This window comes from Hirundo rustica, chromosome 3 (assembly GCF_015227805.2).
Source record: "Hirundo rustica isolate bHirRus1 chromosome 3, bHirRus1.pri.v3, whole genome shotgun sequence".
Lineage (NCBI taxonomy): Eukaryota > Metazoa > Chordata > Aves > Passeriformes > Hirundinidae > Hirundo > Hirundo rustica.
Window position 1 is genome coordinate 79,329,966 of NC_053452.1, and position 17,934 is coordinate 79,347,899.

At 38.0% G+C, this 17,934-nt stretch overlaps 1 protein-coding gene across 1 annotated transcript in view; it reads left to right on the forward strand.

Moving 5' to 3' along the window:
* The window catches only part of MDN1 (midasin AAA ATPase 1), a 93,094-nt gene that overhangs the window by 61,961 nt on the left and 13,199 nt on the right, over positions 1 to 17,934 (forward strand). The window contains exons 65-89 of the mRNA XM_040058221.2: positions 477 to 750; positions 1,705 to 1,940; positions 2,602 to 2,697; positions 2,898 to 2,992; positions 3,666 to 3,790; positions 4,906 to 5,052; positions 5,320 to 5,429; positions 5,883 to 5,956; positions 6,146 to 6,341; positions 7,886 to 8,042; positions 8,212 to 8,358; positions 8,767 to 8,893; positions 9,783 to 9,888; positions 10,946 to 11,061; positions 12,160 to 12,639; positions 13,166 to 13,392; positions 13,743 to 13,889; positions 14,109 to 14,281; positions 14,652 to 14,813; positions 14,943 to 15,080; positions 15,305 to 15,446; positions 15,676 to 15,848; positions 16,073 to 16,216; positions 16,862 to 16,994; positions 17,603 to 17,925. Coding sequence (XP_039914155.1) covers positions 477 to 750; positions 1,705 to 1,940; positions 2,602 to 2,697; positions 2,898 to 2,992; positions 3,666 to 3,790; positions 4,906 to 5,052; positions 5,320 to 5,429; positions 5,883 to 5,956; positions 6,146 to 6,341; positions 7,886 to 8,042; positions 8,212 to 8,358; positions 8,767 to 8,893; positions 9,783 to 9,888; positions 10,946 to 11,061; positions 12,160 to 12,639; positions 13,166 to 13,392; positions 13,743 to 13,889; positions 14,109 to 14,281; positions 14,652 to 14,813; positions 14,943 to 15,080; positions 15,305 to 15,446; positions 15,676 to 15,848; positions 16,073 to 16,216; positions 16,862 to 16,994; positions 17,603 to 17,925 — 4,248 coding nt within the window. The remainder of the gene's footprint in view (positions 1 to 476; positions 751 to 1,704; positions 1,941 to 2,601; positions 2,698 to 2,897; positions 2,993 to 3,665; positions 3,791 to 4,905; positions 5,053 to 5,319; positions 5,430 to 5,882; positions 5,957 to 6,145; positions 6,342 to 7,885; positions 8,043 to 8,211; positions 8,359 to 8,766; positions 8,894 to 9,782; positions 9,889 to 10,945; positions 11,062 to 12,159; positions 12,640 to 13,165; positions 13,393 to 13,742; positions 13,890 to 14,108; positions 14,282 to 14,651; positions 14,814 to 14,942; positions 15,081 to 15,304; positions 15,447 to 15,675; positions 15,849 to 16,072; positions 16,217 to 16,861; positions 16,995 to 17,602; positions 17,926 to 17,934) is intronic.

Sequence of the window (17,934 nt, forward strand, 5' to 3'; positions counted from 1 at the left end):
TAATTTCCAGGCTTGAACTGTAGTGTGATTTGGGTGAATAATCCCAAATTATATAACTTAATATAGTTGCTTGTAAAACGCTGGAATTTTAGTTATTTAGCAGGTAAGGTCATGTGAGGTTGTACTCCCTGTGGAGATGGCTGATCTCCTTGATTAAATAAAGCAGCTAGGTCAGAGGGGTTCAGGTCCTCAAGCGACCACACAGTGGTTTGTCAGCAGACACAGCTGCTGCTGCTTTTTCTGCAAGTTGGCAGCAGCTCAGGGATCACTGTACTGCACTCTTGCCTGCTGTAGTTACACCCTGAAATGTTCTGTACACCTGTGTTCAGTTTCAGACTGGCAGTCTGTCTGTTTGGTACCTGCTGCAAATCATTAGCATGTCATTGCAATGCCAAAAAAAGCAAAAGAGGAGACAGGGAAAGGAGGCATTAAAAGAAGAAATTAAAATTTACTTTTGGTTATCATCTAATCTGCAGGACTTTGAAGATATCACAGCACAACCAAGCCTAGAAGAAAAAATGGAAACTGAAGATCCAGTGGAAGACCAGCTGGAAGTTGACAGAGCCCTTTTGTCCAAGAGCTCTATGCAAACAGTAATGAAGGTTCATCAGCAGTTGTGCTTAAGCTTTGCTCGATCCCTGTGGTATCAACAGAGTCTGCCTCCTCATCAAGCCAAGCATTATTTCAGTACATTTATTTCCTGCTATCAGACTGGTGCATGCCTGGTGTCACAACTCTATCCTTTAATTGGTAAGACTGCTAGCAGTATTTCAGATATGCAGGTTTAGATTTGTGATGATTTGGTTTAAAATAATTGCATTACAGGTCATGAAACATGCCTGTTATAGGGAAAAGGCTGAAAATTCTGCTTCCAGAGAATTTGCCCCATTCTCAGAATTGTTTTGTGGAATGTTTTGATTTTTATTCTTCTCTGCATTTTTTAAATTCAATTTAGTAATATAGAAGACCAACACAGTGTAAAAATGTATTGAATACTGACTGAAGTTTTGATCACATGGATCTCCATAGTCCTGTGGAAGATAAAGCACTTGAAGAATTTCCCAGAAGTAAATTTTGCGATGAAGTTCATTTAAAGAATTGGGTTAAATTTAGCTTATGTGTATAAAGTAAAAAGACAAAAGGTATCGTGGGATTTTTTTTCCATCCCTGGATTTTGGAAAACTTGACATGTAAATTGTTTTAACGATGTGTGAGAACTCAGAATCATCACTCGTTGAAGCCCAGCTGTATACTTCAGTTCTGATCTAATAAGTGCACCTGTGCAAATAAGTTGAAGCAGATAAGGGCTGTTGTCTCTACAATACCTTATTTTTGTGTTTGCACCTGTGGGAGTGTTTTTGTGTGTTGGATTACTTTCCCAGCAAGTCTTGCTTTACAGGAGTATCTTCTCGATGTAAATTTATATACAGAGGAACTGTGTTCTTCTGACAGGATTACAGACAGCCTTTAATGATGCTCATTGTACTTTCATACAAAAACCTGAAAAAATATGGAATATAAACTCTTAAGTATGTCTTGTGTTCCATACTCCGTCTCACTGTTCCAGTGGTATAGTCTTATATTCTTGTAAAAGATAGCATACTAAGGCTTGGGATACATGGGGGGAAAAACCCCTCAGCTTTATCTATTCAACTGAAAAAAGAGCTAATATCATGTGTGATGTCTTCCCTTCTTGCTTCCTAGGTGCTGAAATGAATGACAGTCTTTTGGGAAGCCAACTTCTGTTGAGCACTCTTCTTCACAATACTTTTTTTGAGGAAGTAACTTCAGATGTTGTGCTGCAGCAAGATGGCCCATATGACTTCTATCAGCATCCCAATATTCAGCAAGTCCGACAGTGCCAACCTGTACTTGACAATTTTGCTAAAGAAATAAATGGGCTACTGCAAGAATGGCCAGAGCACCCTGTACTTGTGCAGGTAAAAACACCTTAAATATTTGGGGAAACTGGAGCATTTTAAGATTGCATGTATGAATATGTGTATAGATAGGCATAGACAAGTACAAACACATTGATATGCTTGCCTAGATGTCTGTATTACTTATGAAGATGTTTTGAAGTCATACCTGTTTATTCATAAGAGGTGTAAGTATTGTTGTGTATTATAGCTGTTCTATTTTAGTTATGAAATGTTAAGTGGGATTCTGCCAAGTGTGAACTTAGAGACAGTCTTCAGTCTGCCATAGCTCAAAGATCCCTGAAGTCTTGCTGTTTCTACTCCTGTTTGTTTCTAAAGTTCCTTCTTTCATAATGCTTTAGAATAATTATTTTTAGTCCCTCTTATGGCATCTATGTTGTCTTCAGGCTACATTTTTTTGGATAATGTAGAAACTCAGATTCCATAGGAACTCTTTGCATTAGGTCGTCGTATGTGCTCCCTTCCCCAAGTGCATTGGCCTTACTGAACTCGTAGTGAGCTTATACAAAATTGCGAAAGCAGTTGAAAAATGTAAAAAAACCCAAAAATCACCTTATCTCTTGCAGGAGTTGGTTATGTTCATAGAAATCAACTCAATTTCATGGCTTCTTCTGTTGAAGTGCAATTACTAAGGGCTGAATGTCTTGCTTTTATTCTACAGCTGTTAGTTGTGATGGACAGAATCCGGAGTTTTCCACTTTCTAGTCCTCTCTCAAAGTTTCTGAATGGCTTGGAAATTCTTCTTTCAAAGGCACAGGTAAGAAGAAGGCTAAGGCTATTTTTCTCTTTTATGTTTCCTTACCTATATTTGGTACCATATGACAAGCAGAGTACAGGGGTTATTTGGGGAGGTGGACTTGCTCCATGCTGAAAGTTTCAAGAGCAAGAACCCAGTAATCCAGAGTAACACAATGAGTTTTGCCAGACAGTGACTAATTTCTGGCTTTTCTTTTCTAGGACTGGGAGGAAAATGCTAGTCGGGCCTTGTCCTTGCGGAAGCATCTTGATCTGGTCACACAACTGATTATTCAGTGGCGTAGATTGGAGTTGAAGTAAGAATTGTCCTTCCATGCTGCTTTTCCTTAGATACTGTAAGCTTTCATCTCCACATGGAGGCACATTCCAATACAGAATTGCCTTAATTGTGGAACATGCTTCTGTGTATGTGTCGTGGTGAAAACGGGTGGGGGAAGGAGGCCACCAACGAGGAGCTGTAGTGGACCAGAACGAGCATGTCCAGGCTGTGGTGACTCTACGTGTTTGCCTCAGGGGAAACAGAAACAATATTTTCCCAGTGTTCTTCCTGTTTTCATCCTAGACTTTCCTGAGCCTGCAGGGCTTTGTCTGTTTAATAAACATCATTTAATTGTCCTTTAAAATTATTGTCCAGTCTCCTGTTTAAGACCACGTAAAATTTTTATAGCCACAGTATGTCAGAATCAGCAATTCTACAAGTCTACCTCAATTTCTGAGAAAATAAACTTTTGAACTTGCCTCTGATGGATTTTAATTTACTCTCCCTTCTTTTCTTCTCTCATATTTAATGATGTTGGTAAAACTATGATACTCAGAAGTTGATTGCATATATTAAGCTTATGTGCAAATTCTTTCATCCTGCTAAACTTTCCATTAGTTTAATAGAAACAAAAAAAATTTTTTGTTGTTTTGAGCCCAAACTGCCCATGATATTTTTGATTTATCTCTCCCTTTTCTTATTGTTTCTAGTTGCTGGTCAGTAAGTTTGGACAATATTATGAAGCAGCATGTGGAGAAATCCACAAAGCACTGGTTCTCAGTCTATCAGATGATTGAGAAGTATGTTCAAGAACAGACAGAGGCAAACACAGAAGGTAAGTGCTGGCATTAAAATAAATGTGATGTAGTTCTAGTAATGACTAAGGATGCATGATTAAGGTCCTAAGTGCCAGAATTTGACAATGCACTTGCAGGTACAATTCTTTGCCCTACAGTAAATTTTATGACCATGTAGGGTTTTCCATATGGAGTGAATTTCATATATATTTCTGAAACCACTTGTGGCTCATAGGGCCTGTGTTGTGATGTAAAGAAAAGATGTCTGTAAAAAGCATCTAAAAGAAAGTGAAATTGTGATAGCTGTATGTCATGCACACACAAACATGTCAAACAGATTTGGAGGGTAGGAAGCTTCCATCTGCAACTGTAAAAGGCACCTTGTTTCTTTAGCTGCAGAAAGCATAATTCATATGCCAGCTGAACTGCTTTTAACATTCTGTATAAAGTCTAAAGAATTCTTAGAGTAAGTAGGTTTTGGTACATACTGTTCTTAGCAAATCTGTCCTCATGTGTTCATGGCACATAAGATAGTGGAATGAGAGGCAGCACCTTGCCTCCCCCAAGTTTAATGGAATTGTAACGATGAACGCAGTAACCTCTGGCTTGAGGCCAAGTTTCCAATCTCATGACTACTTAATGCACTTGATGAGCTTCAGATCCTTCAGTTGTACTATATCTCCAAGAGGACAACATGTCTTCTTCTACAGATGATACTCTAAAGACACTGTATTCTCTACCAGATTCTTCTGATCTATTTCTGTCCTCATGATTTTGAGGAGTTAAGGAACTGACTTATTTGTAGTAGGGCTCATCATGACTGAAAAAGCCACTCATTCATAGAGAATAGCAAGTATTCTGTAAATACTCAATGGATTCTGAAATTTGGCATATAACTGACCTTCTCAGTCACTATCTTAATGCTGCTTCCTGTTCCCTTTCCTTTCTTCCAGTGTGGTGTTTGTTGGTTTTACTTATTATTAAATCAGAATTCTTCCCCTCTCTGCCCCTTTCCTATTTTGTTTTGAACTTTGCCTAATTGAGACTTGATATTTAATTGAAAGTTAAAGACCAGACAACAGTTTTCAGGTAGATCTTCTGGGTTTTTCTGTTTTCTCTCACTCTCTTTCTAAATTTCTGTTGCAATGTTCAGGAACTGAGCAAATGGATCTGAAAACGCTGGTCAGCACATTACAGGCTTTCATTGAAGGCTCTACTCTGGGAGAGTTTCATGCACGGCTCCAAGTACTGTTGGTTTTCCACTGCCATGTTCTGCTGATGCCTCAAGTAGCAGAAAAGGGTAAGTTGTTAGCATTACCTATGTTACCTGTGCAGCAATCTCAGCATCAGGTGTTCCAGACTTCCCAAACAGGTCACTAAGTTCATGAATAGAACACAAACCAGTGAGGCTGTTTCACTGTTTTCCTGTTGGTCAGTTTATCCCATCTTCTGGTGTTGATAAGCTTCCAAAAAGAACTGGGGTGTAATTATTGTGATGATACTGAAAAATGTAAAAGAAGGGTAATGATGATTATTATTGTTATTATCTGTCCCTTTTCCCTTCTAGATGTTCTGTGCAGCATCCTGTGGAATCTATACAATTACTATAAGCAGTTTTCAGAGTGTGTTGAGGCCAAAATCACTGAACTTCGTCAGCCCATAGAAAAGGAACTTAAGGTAAAAGGAAACTTGGCTCTGACAATGTATTGGTCTAATCAAAGGAACGGTGGAGCAGATATTATTTGAATTTGTCTATAATAGTTCTGTTGGCCACTGAATTCCCTACTAAAAGTAACATTTTCTTTGACAAAAATTAATTCTTGAGGTGGGGGAGGGGTTGATTGAAAGCTTTAATGTTTGATCAGTCCCATTTATCCGTGAAGGTTTCCAGGGGTGAAGCCCCTGTGGATGTCACAACATCTGGCTATGAAGCAGCTTTTATGCAGTGCAAATATGTATGTTAATAGGAATAAGATGCCAGTGCAATAATTTGCTCACTTACTAAAATGTTTTGCATTTTAAGGCTACCAGATCATCGTAGCTGATTAGGTTTAAAGATAATCTTCAATGTGGAAATACTAGATTTCATTTACATAAATAATCCCATTGATTCTTTTTTTTTCCTAATAGGAATTTGTGAAGATTTCCAGGTGGAATGATGTCAGCTTCTGGGCTATAAAGCAATCAGTTGAAAAAATACGCAGGTAACTCAGAATTAAAATGAAGCTCCCTTTTTTGAAACGTGCTTTCTAGATGATTTCTGTATGGTATTACATTTGAATGCAGAAATGTTTCTTCTGCTCATAACACACTGAAAACATTTATTTCCAGCAGCTGAGAGATTTCCAGGATTACAAAACCCAGTAACTTTTTTGCTTTCATTTGGTAATTAGAACTCTCTTTAAATTCATGAAGAAGTTTGAAGTTGTTCTGGATGAGCCATGTCGGCCTGCCTTGGTGGAAATTGGTAAGGAAGAGCAGTTGGACTGCATGCAAAAGCAAGAAGAATCTGAGGACAAAGAAACCAAAATTCAGAGGCTAAACAACACATTAAGAAAGGTTCTGTCTGCTAGAACAGATGTTACCAAGGTGACTGAATTAGTTATTCTAAGTGTGGGAAGAACAGTTTCTCCATTATGTTGCTTTTCACTGATTTATGCAGGAAAATCTTGTATATAAATGTCAAGTCTGTTGAATATATCATAAACTTTTTTGGTCTTACTTGTGTTCAGTGTTACGCAACACTGCAGATGGGTGGGAATGCAGCATGGAATGGCAAGCGTGGTCTGTACTGATCTGGTACTATATCTGTGTCTAATGTAGAGATGAGGCAGTTACACATTTCATCTCCAATTTGCTTACATATTGTCTGCAGCAATTTATTTCTTCCCAACTACTGAAGTAAAATAGCTTGGGAGTTGAAATTATTCTTACCCCTCTTTTTTCTAAACAAGGGCCCAAACAAATAACAACGTAGCTGTAGGATTTGTGTGTATATAAGCTCTGATTAAATATTAAAAAATTTTTGGCTTGGATACTGATAGGGGAATGCACTACATTATCATATGCTGTTGACTGACAGTTTGTGGACTGTGAACATTTGCCTTGGACAAGCTGATGCTTCACAGAGTCTCCGTTCAGTCTGTCTCTAATTAATTTGCCTGGCTCAGAGAGGAAGTCAGCTAATTTTCTTCCTGAAAGAGATTCCTATTCATACCATTAGTTTTTATTAACAAGATGCAAGGAGATAATCATAACTCATCAGAATTTGGTGGTGAGTGGGAAAAGCTGTGTTCCCCTCAGCTTTGTTCAGTTTCGTCAGACCAGGAGCAGGGTTAATCTTGCTCGTGTCCTGTATAGGAGGGTAGAGCGAGGAGGGAGAAATCTAATGCAAATCTAATGTGTTTGATTGATTGAGGGTTTTGTTTGTTGATCAGTGATTTGTAAGCCTGTTACCGATAGTTAACGGGATCATTGGTTTCACTTGTAGTGTTGCTTGTGTTGTCTTCTTTCCTTAAAGAAGATACATGCAAACATAAATTGAACATTACCGATAGTTAACGGGGTCATTGGTTTCACTTGTAGTGTTGCTTGTGTTGTCTTCATTCCTTAAAGAAGATACATGCAATCAGAAATCGAAAAAAAGAAAAAATGAAAAGCTTTGGATGTGCTGAGGAATGAATTCCATTATTTAATAATTTCAACTTGCACACTTCTTTTTGTTGTTGTTTTAGAACAAAATTCATGTCTAGTGGAAAGTAAGTGAGGGTGTTCTTACCTGACACCTTGGGGGCATTAGTGATGTAGGGTAATGCCTTTGAACTTGGAAGGCAGAGGAAGCTGACCTGAGCAGTGATGACCTTTTTCATAGAGGTAATGACAAACACCTAAGACAGTAAGATCATAGCATCTTTCATTCGCTTGCCTGTTTTCAAAACAAATGTCTGCCTGACACATATATGTGTTAGGATTTTTCTCAAGTGTTGGTGCTGAACTGATGAAAGAATCACATAAACGTGTTTTGGGGTTTCAGAGGAATGCAGAATTTAGCCATTGTTTTAAAGTGATTCACTCCTAGTGATGGAACAAGAGCTTTGAATATGCGTGTATGATTTTCTTCCATTTTTTTTCAGAGGGCACTCCCAGAATGTCAGGGTGTCATTACATTTCATACAGAATCTCTTCAATATCGTCTGTCTAAGCTGACAAAAAAAATGAAGAAAATGTGTACAGCAGTTACAGAAAATAATTCATTCTTAAACCTGGTGGAAAATCTCGACCAGTTCACAGGTTAGGTTTTCTTGTGATTTCCATACCCCAATTGACCTCTATAACATAAATGGAACAAATCAGGAAAAAGTGCAGATAAAAAAGTGGTCTTCCTAGAGTGTTTTCCCACAGCTGCTTTGCTTACATTAAATCCTCAATCTCATACTTTTGTCTGCTGTCTTCTATACAGGTGGTATTATTGTTTCTGTATCTGAACTGCAAAATTTAACATTTGATCAGACAGCAACTAAGGAGAAGCAGAAATCGGAGGCAAAGCATATTCAGATGCAAAAGCAACGGGCTTTGTCAGACCTCTTTAAAAGCCTTGCTAAAACAGGTGAGCTTTGACTAAAAATGGGCTCGGTTTAAAAGTAGAGTTCTTGAGCATTTTACTGTCTTTACCAATATATCTAAACCCACCATAATACAATGTAAGGTAACACCTTTCCCTTCCTCATTCATCAGCCTTTTCATGTCTTAAAAATGATCCCTAACTCAGCTTTCTTAAAGGACATGGGCCAGTGAAAAGCCCTTAATGTACACAGGTCTGTTAGTCTTATTTCAGCTGTGTTGTTCAGCTCAAGATAGCTCAGCTACAGTGTGTTCTTACATTACAAAACTTGTATCATGTTCAAAAGACTTGTCGAAATGAGAACATTTGATGTCTTACTACCAGCTGTATGAGTGACATTTTCCATATTAAAAAGGAGGGCATCAAAGGATGTGTGCTGAAATACTCTTCCAGGTTTGTCGTACCGGAAAGGTCTGTCTTGGTCCCGTTCAAAAGATTGCCAGGAAGTTCTCTACCTTCGTCCCCTGGACTTGTGTAGTGCATTGGCTGCAGTGAATTGTAAGCAAGAACTGGATGCCACGTATGTACACAGCACTTTGTACCCTCAGATTGTGTGAATTGCAGCTGTAATGTATAGAATTTATGGCATGTTGATCTAGACTGGGATTTCTGGACAGTGAGTAATTTAGGATTTTGTATATTCCCTTCTTCCCATTACTTCTCAGTTTATGTACAACTGGGCAAGGATTTGGGGGTTTTTTTGGTTTGCTTTTTTTTTTCCTAAATTTGCACTTTAACAACTGCCCTCAGTTTCATTCTTTCCATGAATTAGATTTCAGTTATCCCTCCACTGTCCAGCCTTGCCTGGGATGCTTTGATTGCAGTATATTAGAGTGTAAACTGCTAATGGTATTATTGAAGGTGAGCTGTGATTTTCAGGGACTACTTCATTCTTTTGTTTTCATTAAATAATGGAATATTTCCGGAGAAGATACATATACTTCAAAGTGGGTATTGCTGAAAAAGCTTTCATAGGAGAAAGATGTTTTTTCAGATTTTTTCTTTATTGTTTTTCTGTCAGTAAGTGCTTTTTTGTCATTGAGACATGCTGGTTATTGTCCTTCTGAGATGTAAACATTTGGTTTATGTATCAGGGAGAAAAGGAGGGCTTCTGTATGAAGCTGGATTTAGCTGCATGGGGGGAAGAAAAACAGTATCACTATTAACGAATTAAATTGTGTTCAAGGATAGAGATCTTGCTGCTATTGCTTAGGGGTTTTTTAGAATTTATTTCTAAAATTAAATGTTTTTTCAAGACTAGAATATTTTTAGAGAAAATTAAGAATTGCAAGATCAATGCACTTTCAAAACAACAAATTTCAGGCAAAACTGTTGGGTTCAAGAGCTGACCTGGTGGCTCCAGCATGCTGAGGTACTTTTTAATACCATATTTCTTTGTGCTCTGCCAGGTTGCTGACAGAGATTTCTTCTGCCTGGGATGGATGCCAGAAGTACTTCTATCGGTCACTTGCACGTCACTCTCGGCTCCAGACAGCACTGTTAGCACCTGCCAAGGTAAAACCAGCAAAGTAAAACCAGAATCTTAGTTCTGTTATCTTCATTTTACGAGCTTGGACTGAAATTTCCTAGTAGTAAAAAAGGGATGAGAGATAATGCTGTGTAATATGATACTAAATATGACACTTTCCTACCACTCATTAAATGCACCCGCTGTTTTATGAAGGGACAAAAGTGGTTTGGGGAAAGAAGTTAAGGATCTGTTCAGTGTATAGAATCTTTCATCCCAGCATATCCCTTTTTGTGCATGAAGAAATGCATGAAATGCGGAATCCAAGCTTGTAAGGAAAATAAACCCAATGTTATTCAGTGTTTTTGAAGAAATCAGCTGATAATTATAATTGGGTGTAACGGGAGTCTGTGTCCAACACAAAAAGTGCTAATATATTTCTTCATTTAAAGGTTGGTCTAAAACTAGCAAAACAGACAAATGAGCTCTCCCAAACCAGAACCACTTTTCTATAATTTCAGAAAAAAAAATCTCTTCCAGATGTTCTTCCTCTCACTATGCTTTACCCTTGTTTTACAACATGATCTTCCAAAGTCACACCTGATATTGGATACAAATAGTGGAACGTGACTGTGATCAGTTATGCTCTGTGTTGTGACCATTTATTTTGAGCTTTAAGATGTGACCACTTCTAATGAACGGAGTGAACGTAATTGTCAGTATATCTGGTAAAATTAACGGCCGTAGCATTGGTCGTGAATGTAAAGCATTTAGGCTGGTATCTCTTCTGATTTTAATCATTATTTGTATAAGGTAGATATAATACTGGAACCAAATTCCTGATAAGAATTGCTGCAGTGGAGTGAAAGGTAATGTTACTGTTGCAGAAGTTACTTGAAAGGCAAATTTGTATGCAGGATATATGGAAGATGCAGAAAAGATGAAGATGGGGAAACTGTAATAATTGTAACTCTAGTCTGCATATCACGACTTGTTCAATTAAACCATAACCTTTCAGCGTGCTCAGTGAAATGGAGGCACAGAGACTTGCTCTTGTTGTTCATCTAACTGTCCCCTCCCACTTTTTCTGTCTGTTTTGTTCAGGATATTGGACTGGGTAGCATTGAACGATGCAAAGGCTTCACTGCACACCTCATGCAGGTGCTCGTGAGACAGAGGCGATCTCTTACTGCTCTGACAGAACAGTGGATCTTACTCAGGTATTTTCCATCTTCCAACGTTTCAGTGTTGGCAAGAAGTTTTGACAGTAAGCAAATCAGTTCAAGAAAGATGGAAAATAAGGTAGAAGAAAATAACAACTTTTTCCTCTGCTTCCCTATATTTCTCCTCCCCTCAGTTTCTCGGGGGCTTACCCCACTCCAACATCAGTTAAGCCTAGGTAGAAAAGATTTAAGTTTATCCTTTCACTTCAGCCAGTATTTTGGAATCAAAATAATTCTGTAGGACAAGCAAGGCATATATGTGTAATTATTCTTGTAGGACAAGTAAGACATATATGTGTAACTATTCTTGTAGTTAATTACATAGTTAAACCATTAAACTAACAGATTGTTATATCTCTCTCATTTGGTATTGTCCTAAGTTAGTTTTGTGTACATTTAAGTTGTTGGCTTGACTTGGGCCAAATAAATCATCTGGATAGTATTCTGAGCCAAAAGAAGTAAAGCATCAACAGCTTACGAAGAAAAATTACAGAAAGGTGGGACATACTGGATGTTGTGTCAAAACTGTAAAAGTGTATAAGAATCTTTATTACTTGATGCGATTTTTCATTTCATTGCTTGAGTCATTGGAATCATTGCAAATGTCACCTTTGTTGAGCATATTTGTGCTCAGCACTCTGTAGTCCATAAAACTTACAGAAGTCAGGTTAGGAGCTAGTACCTTTGCACAGAGAAGGAATTCTGGACTGGAGATTACTGGTGCAAAATTATTCTAACCACAGGAAACTTGAAAAAAATGAATAAACAGAAAACTCCAATTAAACAAACTCCTCAGCTTTACAGTCACAGGAACAGTAAAACTTTCAGGACACTTATCTGTATTACTATGACTTTCATAGCAAATTAGATTTCCAGGGCTTTGTAGTATATCATAATTTATGGAGGGGGAAAAAAAAAAATCTCTAACTCAACAACTTTAAAAAACCCCAAACTATTGTTTTAGTTTTTCCAGGAGAAGTTATTATCCAGATTTTTTTTTTTAATTAATTTAGTTAAAGGTAGAGCTTTTAAAAAGGAAGTACAATGTAAAACTCAGTGATTTTAATTTCTCTTTCTTTCTTTCTTCTAAACTAGGAACCTCCTGAGTTGTATACAAGAGATAGATTCTAGGTTGACTGCTGACAGAGAATACAATGCAGCATTTCCTCCTCAAGACAGCATTCAACGCTGGACAGAGAGACTGCAGCAACTTTGCATGCAGTGCGTGATGGTTCTCGAGGAGCTGTCTTGGTTTATCCAGAGCTGCCCAAAAGAAGAGTCAGCCAGGTGCACTGAGAGTGAAAGGACCGATGTCAAAGCCAGCATTCCTCAGAGTTCAGTGCCTGAAATGGGAAATGTTCTTGCTGGAATGCCTGACCTGATTCCCTCCGATCTAAACCACTTGTCTCCAGTAGCACCTGAGCGATTGCCTCCCGCATGCAGGATGCGCAGTAAGGATCGGTTGTGGCTGCAGGTGGCTGCACAATTGACTGCAGTGATGGCAAATGTGAAAGCCATGAAAGCAGAAGTGGACAGAGTAAGACAACAGTCACGTGAGACCTCCTTTTATTCCTGGTGAGTTCTACATGTGAACATCTCTTCTGTTTTATGTTCACATAATTTGTGTGAAGTAATTCTGAAAATCTTTGCCTACGCATAGATTGAAAAGTGGGTTCAGATGTTCTTCAAACATTTTCCTTTCCTTTTTTTTTTTTTTTTTTTTTTTTTTTTTTTCTCCAAAATGCAGTGCAGTCTTCTCCCACTCCCCTGACAAGTGAAAAAAACTTCCTTCTCAGCTTCCCACTTTGTCTTTGGTCTCTCAGGATTTTATCCCCATAGCTCCTAGCTAATTAGGTGAATTTCAAATATAAATCTGATGAAAACATTTTCATTTTAAAAGACATTTGTAGCCCATTTAATAACAATCTTCTAATTTTCTCTCTGCTTCAAACAGTGTGAATATAAGCTTGTTGTCAAGTCTTTTATTTAATAAATTCAGGATGGACGTATGCTGCCTCTCCCTTATCCATGCCCAAGAAAAGGTTTAATCTCAAATTGGACTGTTTGTTCTTCTTTCAGTAGTATGGTATTTCTGTTGCAGGAGAGACTTTGAAGTTTGCACATCAGCTGTGAGTTGTTTGCTGGAAGTCTCAGCCCAGCTACAAAGCATAGAGTCCCTGTTTCTTCCAAATGGGCAAGATGGGGAAGCTGCAAATCAAATGGCCCTAATCAAGAGCCTGAAGTATATACAAGAAGAAGTTAATAACACATCTTCAGATTTCACAGCCTGGAGAACACAGCTTCTTGCTTCCATGTCAGATTGCATTGGTAAGGATGACTTTTCTCTACCTGATTTGTAATGTTGGTAAAGAAACATGAATTTATTAGTCTGGTTATTGCTGAAGGTGGCCATGTGTTCCTTGTGATACCCAAAAACTTCATGAAATTAAAACTTGCAAAATTTAGTCCAGACTTTATTTGTGCAGTATAATTTTTTTACCATCTCTATTAGTGATGGATTCTGTGCCACAGTTGTAGGTCAGGATTAGCAAGGAGATTTTGGTAGAACTGTGTAATAAAAGTTGCATAGTGCTGTCATTGTCTTTGCATAAGGGAAACACAGGAACCCCTAATCTGACATGTCTCCATGTAAAACTGCCTGTGTTATGGTTCAAAAGGAAATCAACAGTCGGATGAAGAGTGTGTGGAGCAATTCTCAGCCAAAGTGGAAACTGTTATCCGTGCTGTTCTGTATGCTGTTCAGTGTTTGGTAGAGAGAAAACAGGAAGGTGGAAAAGAGGAAGAAAAATCTTCAGAGGAAAATGGTAAGGTTGTCAATATATTTGAGTGGGGAGCAGAAGAGTTTAAACTGGGCAAACCTTAAAATTTCTTAAATAGTGTGTGTCAGAGGTACCAATACACTAGGAAATTGCTATTTTAATAGAAATTGTGTATTTAAACAGGATGGATATTTCTAGATTGCTTGCTATAACATTTTTAGAATGTCTGACGATCTCCATTTTTTTAATGCTTTTCAAACAAAGAGGATGCAGCCTTACTTGATGTGATTAAAGCCGGGCATATAACTAAACTTTTGGATGAAGATCTCTCTGCTGATTTGGAGTCTTTACATGTGCAGAAGGCAATATTAGGTGTTTCAGAACTCCTGGAGATCCTGAAATCTTACAGGGAAGACTGCCTTTCATATAAACATAAGGTAAAATTTTTCTTTTAATGAGTTTTTTGGCTTAGGAGTCTCGAGAGATTTGGAATTGTGGACTACTTTGGTGGTTAAACATGCATTGCTTCTTCTTGCCTCAGTACTTTAGAACTAGAAGCATTTGAGAAACTGGATAGATAAAGGTAGTCTTCTGCATTGCAAAAGCCAGACATTCCTGTAGTAAGAAGACAAAGTTGTGTTGAAAAATCTAGAAAAAGCTCCAGAAACATTAGAAATTGTACTTAAATTGAGCTACTGATATTTCTGCTTTGAGCATCTCTTTTCAGTTGCTGTTGTGTCCCTCTCTGAGGTGCATGTCAGTAGGTACAAATAATGACTGACAGCTGGTTTTTTGTTTTAACTGTAGTTCTTCAACCAGTCCTGCTATTTGCTGGTGCGTCTAAAGCCCATGCTCTGCAAGTATTCAGATCTCATCCTGTTCTACCTCACCATTTCACTGGCATCTCACAGGAGTACTGGAAAACTGCTTTCTGTTCTAACCAGCATTTTCACAGAGCTTGCTCTAAAGGTAAGTTATTAGAGGTAACAGTGGATATATGGCAGGCATATATTTAATGTGGAAAAGTCTTGAGTAGAAACTAAGTTGAAAATGTATTTACTACTGAGGAAGATTTTGAGTTTCTGTTCGCCTTTGCAGGGGTTTTGTCTGCCAAAAGAACTACTTGAAGATGAAGCAGGAGAGGGAGCAACAGAGTTCCATGACTATGAGGATGCTGGTATTGGAGAAGGGGAAGGAAAGAAGGATGTGAGCGACAAAATAGAAAGCGAAGATCAGGCAAGTGTTTGGGTTTGCTCTTGTTTAATTGAAGTGAAAGTGAAAAAGCTCTTGAAATCCATGATGTGTGTATCTTGGGTAAAAAGAAACATGATGTTACCTTCAGTCCCCTATTTATGTTGGCTTTTATCTTTGCATGTCACCTTATAAATAATGTTGTGATACTTCAGCTTTTAACATAGAGGCAAGATCCATTGTAATTTTTGGCTTTACCGATGATTTAGATAGAAGACAGTTTTAAAAAAGGTGAAGAGAAGGAGAAGGAGGATCAAGAGTCTAAACCAGACATTGAAGAAGAAGACAATGCAATTGAAATGTCTGAAGACTTTGAAGGAAAGATGCATGATGGAGAAGGGGAGAAAAAAGGTTTGGTTCTTCCACTATGGCAAATTTACAAGAAAAGTTATAGATCCACCCGGTAATGGTTGATGCTTTTCTATAATGTGTGCACGTGTGTCTTTTTCAGCATATATCAATTAAGTGAATGGGGTGATGAAATTGAGGTTCAAAGTATGATTGCTTATTTGCTTCTCAAATTAACAAAAACATTAGCTGTCTCTCTTCTGTACTGAAACACATTCTGAACTGTACACAGAAGATGAGGAAAATTCAGATGAAGAGGAGGAACTGGATAAGCAGATGGGCAATCTTGGTGATGCTGAAGCTGATGAAAAACTGGATGAAAGGCTCTGGGGGGATGAAGATGATGATGATGATGATGAAGATGCTAGTAGTAAAACAGAAGAAACTGGACCAGGAATGGATGAGGTAATAAAGAATGGGGTGGGGGAAAGAAGTATCAAAGAAATTGAACTCTGCTAACTTGATGTGACCTAGAATGGGAATTGCCTCTTGTAGCTCTTTGCCTTAGAAAGGGATAATTTCAGGGAATAAGTTCTGTTGAATGTTGCCTTTTTTGCTGTAGGAGATGATGTCGCTGAGACTTTGAAAAGCGGGTAACGTAATTGAGTGTCTTTTGGATTTACTAATAGGAGGATTCAGAGCTTGTTGCAAATGATGACAATCTGGGGACAGGAAACAAGGATAATAAAAAACAGCCTCCCAAGAATGAGGAAAAAGAGCAACAGGAAGAGGACACTGGAAATAAAGAGAAAATCCATGAACAAATTGATGAGGTAAAAATTATTTGGACTACATGGAGTACCTTGCTGTTAAACCACATTCTGTTGCTTATACCATGTGTTTCTGAGTATTTGAAATGCTTTTTCTTTAACAGTGAAGCACCCTGAAAAAATGCTAGTTCATTTGAGAGCTAATAGTAAACCATACTGTATCCATTATAATACATATTTATTTTTTGATTTGTATTCCAGAAAGGATTGGTCTTTGTACCCTGACCTTGTAATGGCTGCCAAAACAGGCTTTACACTGAACTGATGCTTTGATGAACAAAGCTTTAAAACCCTAATTCTGTTGTGTTTAGCAACAGAAACACCTTAGTATGCAAGAGTACATTTAGCATCTCCAAGAGTGCATATTCTGTTTAGAATGTTTCAGCTAGGAAAATTGGCTTTTGAACACAAAACATGCTGGTTTAAGTACCACCAATTTATGTAAATGCATTTGCTGAAATTAATCTTTCTGCTCTTCATGCATGAGTATGTGTGCCACTGGAAATCCACATTTAACTGATCAGAATGTAATATTGTGTCCTGTATTTCTTTGTCCTAGAGAGTACAGTAGTGTCTCGTTTCTTTTCTTTGCCTATCCTCCTACTTAGTCCATCCCTGTTATTTTATCCTCCATTCTTTTGCTGACAGCGTGAGTATGATGAGAATGAAGTAGATCCTTATCATGGCCAGCCAGAAAAGGAGCCTGAAGTTGAACCTTTGGACCTCCCTGATAATTTGAATCTGGAGACTGATGAGAAGAGTGATGATGAGGAGGATGAAGGTACAGCTGAAAATCTCTACAGATTCCTAGATGAAAGCTGCATGGAAGTGGCAGGGGGGACAGTCAGATCATGAGCCCTTTTTGCCTCCAGAAAGGAGAAAGACTGTGGTAGGATTCTGTATAACCACCAAGAAGCTACAAATTCATTTGTGCATCAAAATACCAACATAGCAAATGCAGGCCAGACAAGAAGTCAGCATTACAACATTTTCCTTTACCTCCCTTTCATGCACGCTGTGGAGCATGCTTTCTCCTGTTAGCCAAGTGATACAGCCTAACAGTGCTGGAATCTCCTTATTTAATTGTCCAGTTGGTTTTGTGGTTTCATTTTTTTTCCTATTATACTTTCAAATATTTGTACTCTTAAAAATTGACCCTCAGGAATATTAGGTTAAAGGAAGTTAATAGGAATTCATCCTGCTAGCTAGAAATCAATCAATCAATCAAGGAATTATCTGGCTATAGAAAACACAGATTCTGTGTATAGAACTCAGTATTTTATGGGGTTTTGATTATCTAGGCAGTTTTATTCCAAATATCTGTAATATACACTGTCTCTGTACTTCACTGAAAGTTTTATACACCTTTCTGATTTTTTTAAAATCCAGAAGAAGAGAATGATTTTGAAATAGATGAGAAACCTGTGGATTTAAATGAGGCAGAGAAGACAGAAGAACAGAATGAAGAGGATACTGATAAGACAGAAAGAGATGATCAAGATGCAAAAGCAGCTGAAGAAGGCATTTCTGAAGATAAAGAGGAGAAGGATGATGAAGGAGACAAAGATGCTCATGATCAAGAAGAAAAGGCAGAGAACACTGAGGATGCAGAAGAAGAAGAAGAGGAAGAGTCACAACTACTTGATGAGAAAAAAACCGAATCTGCTGAAGATAAGGGAATCCCTAATGAAGACCAAGGTCTTCAACCTCAGGTACAGTGT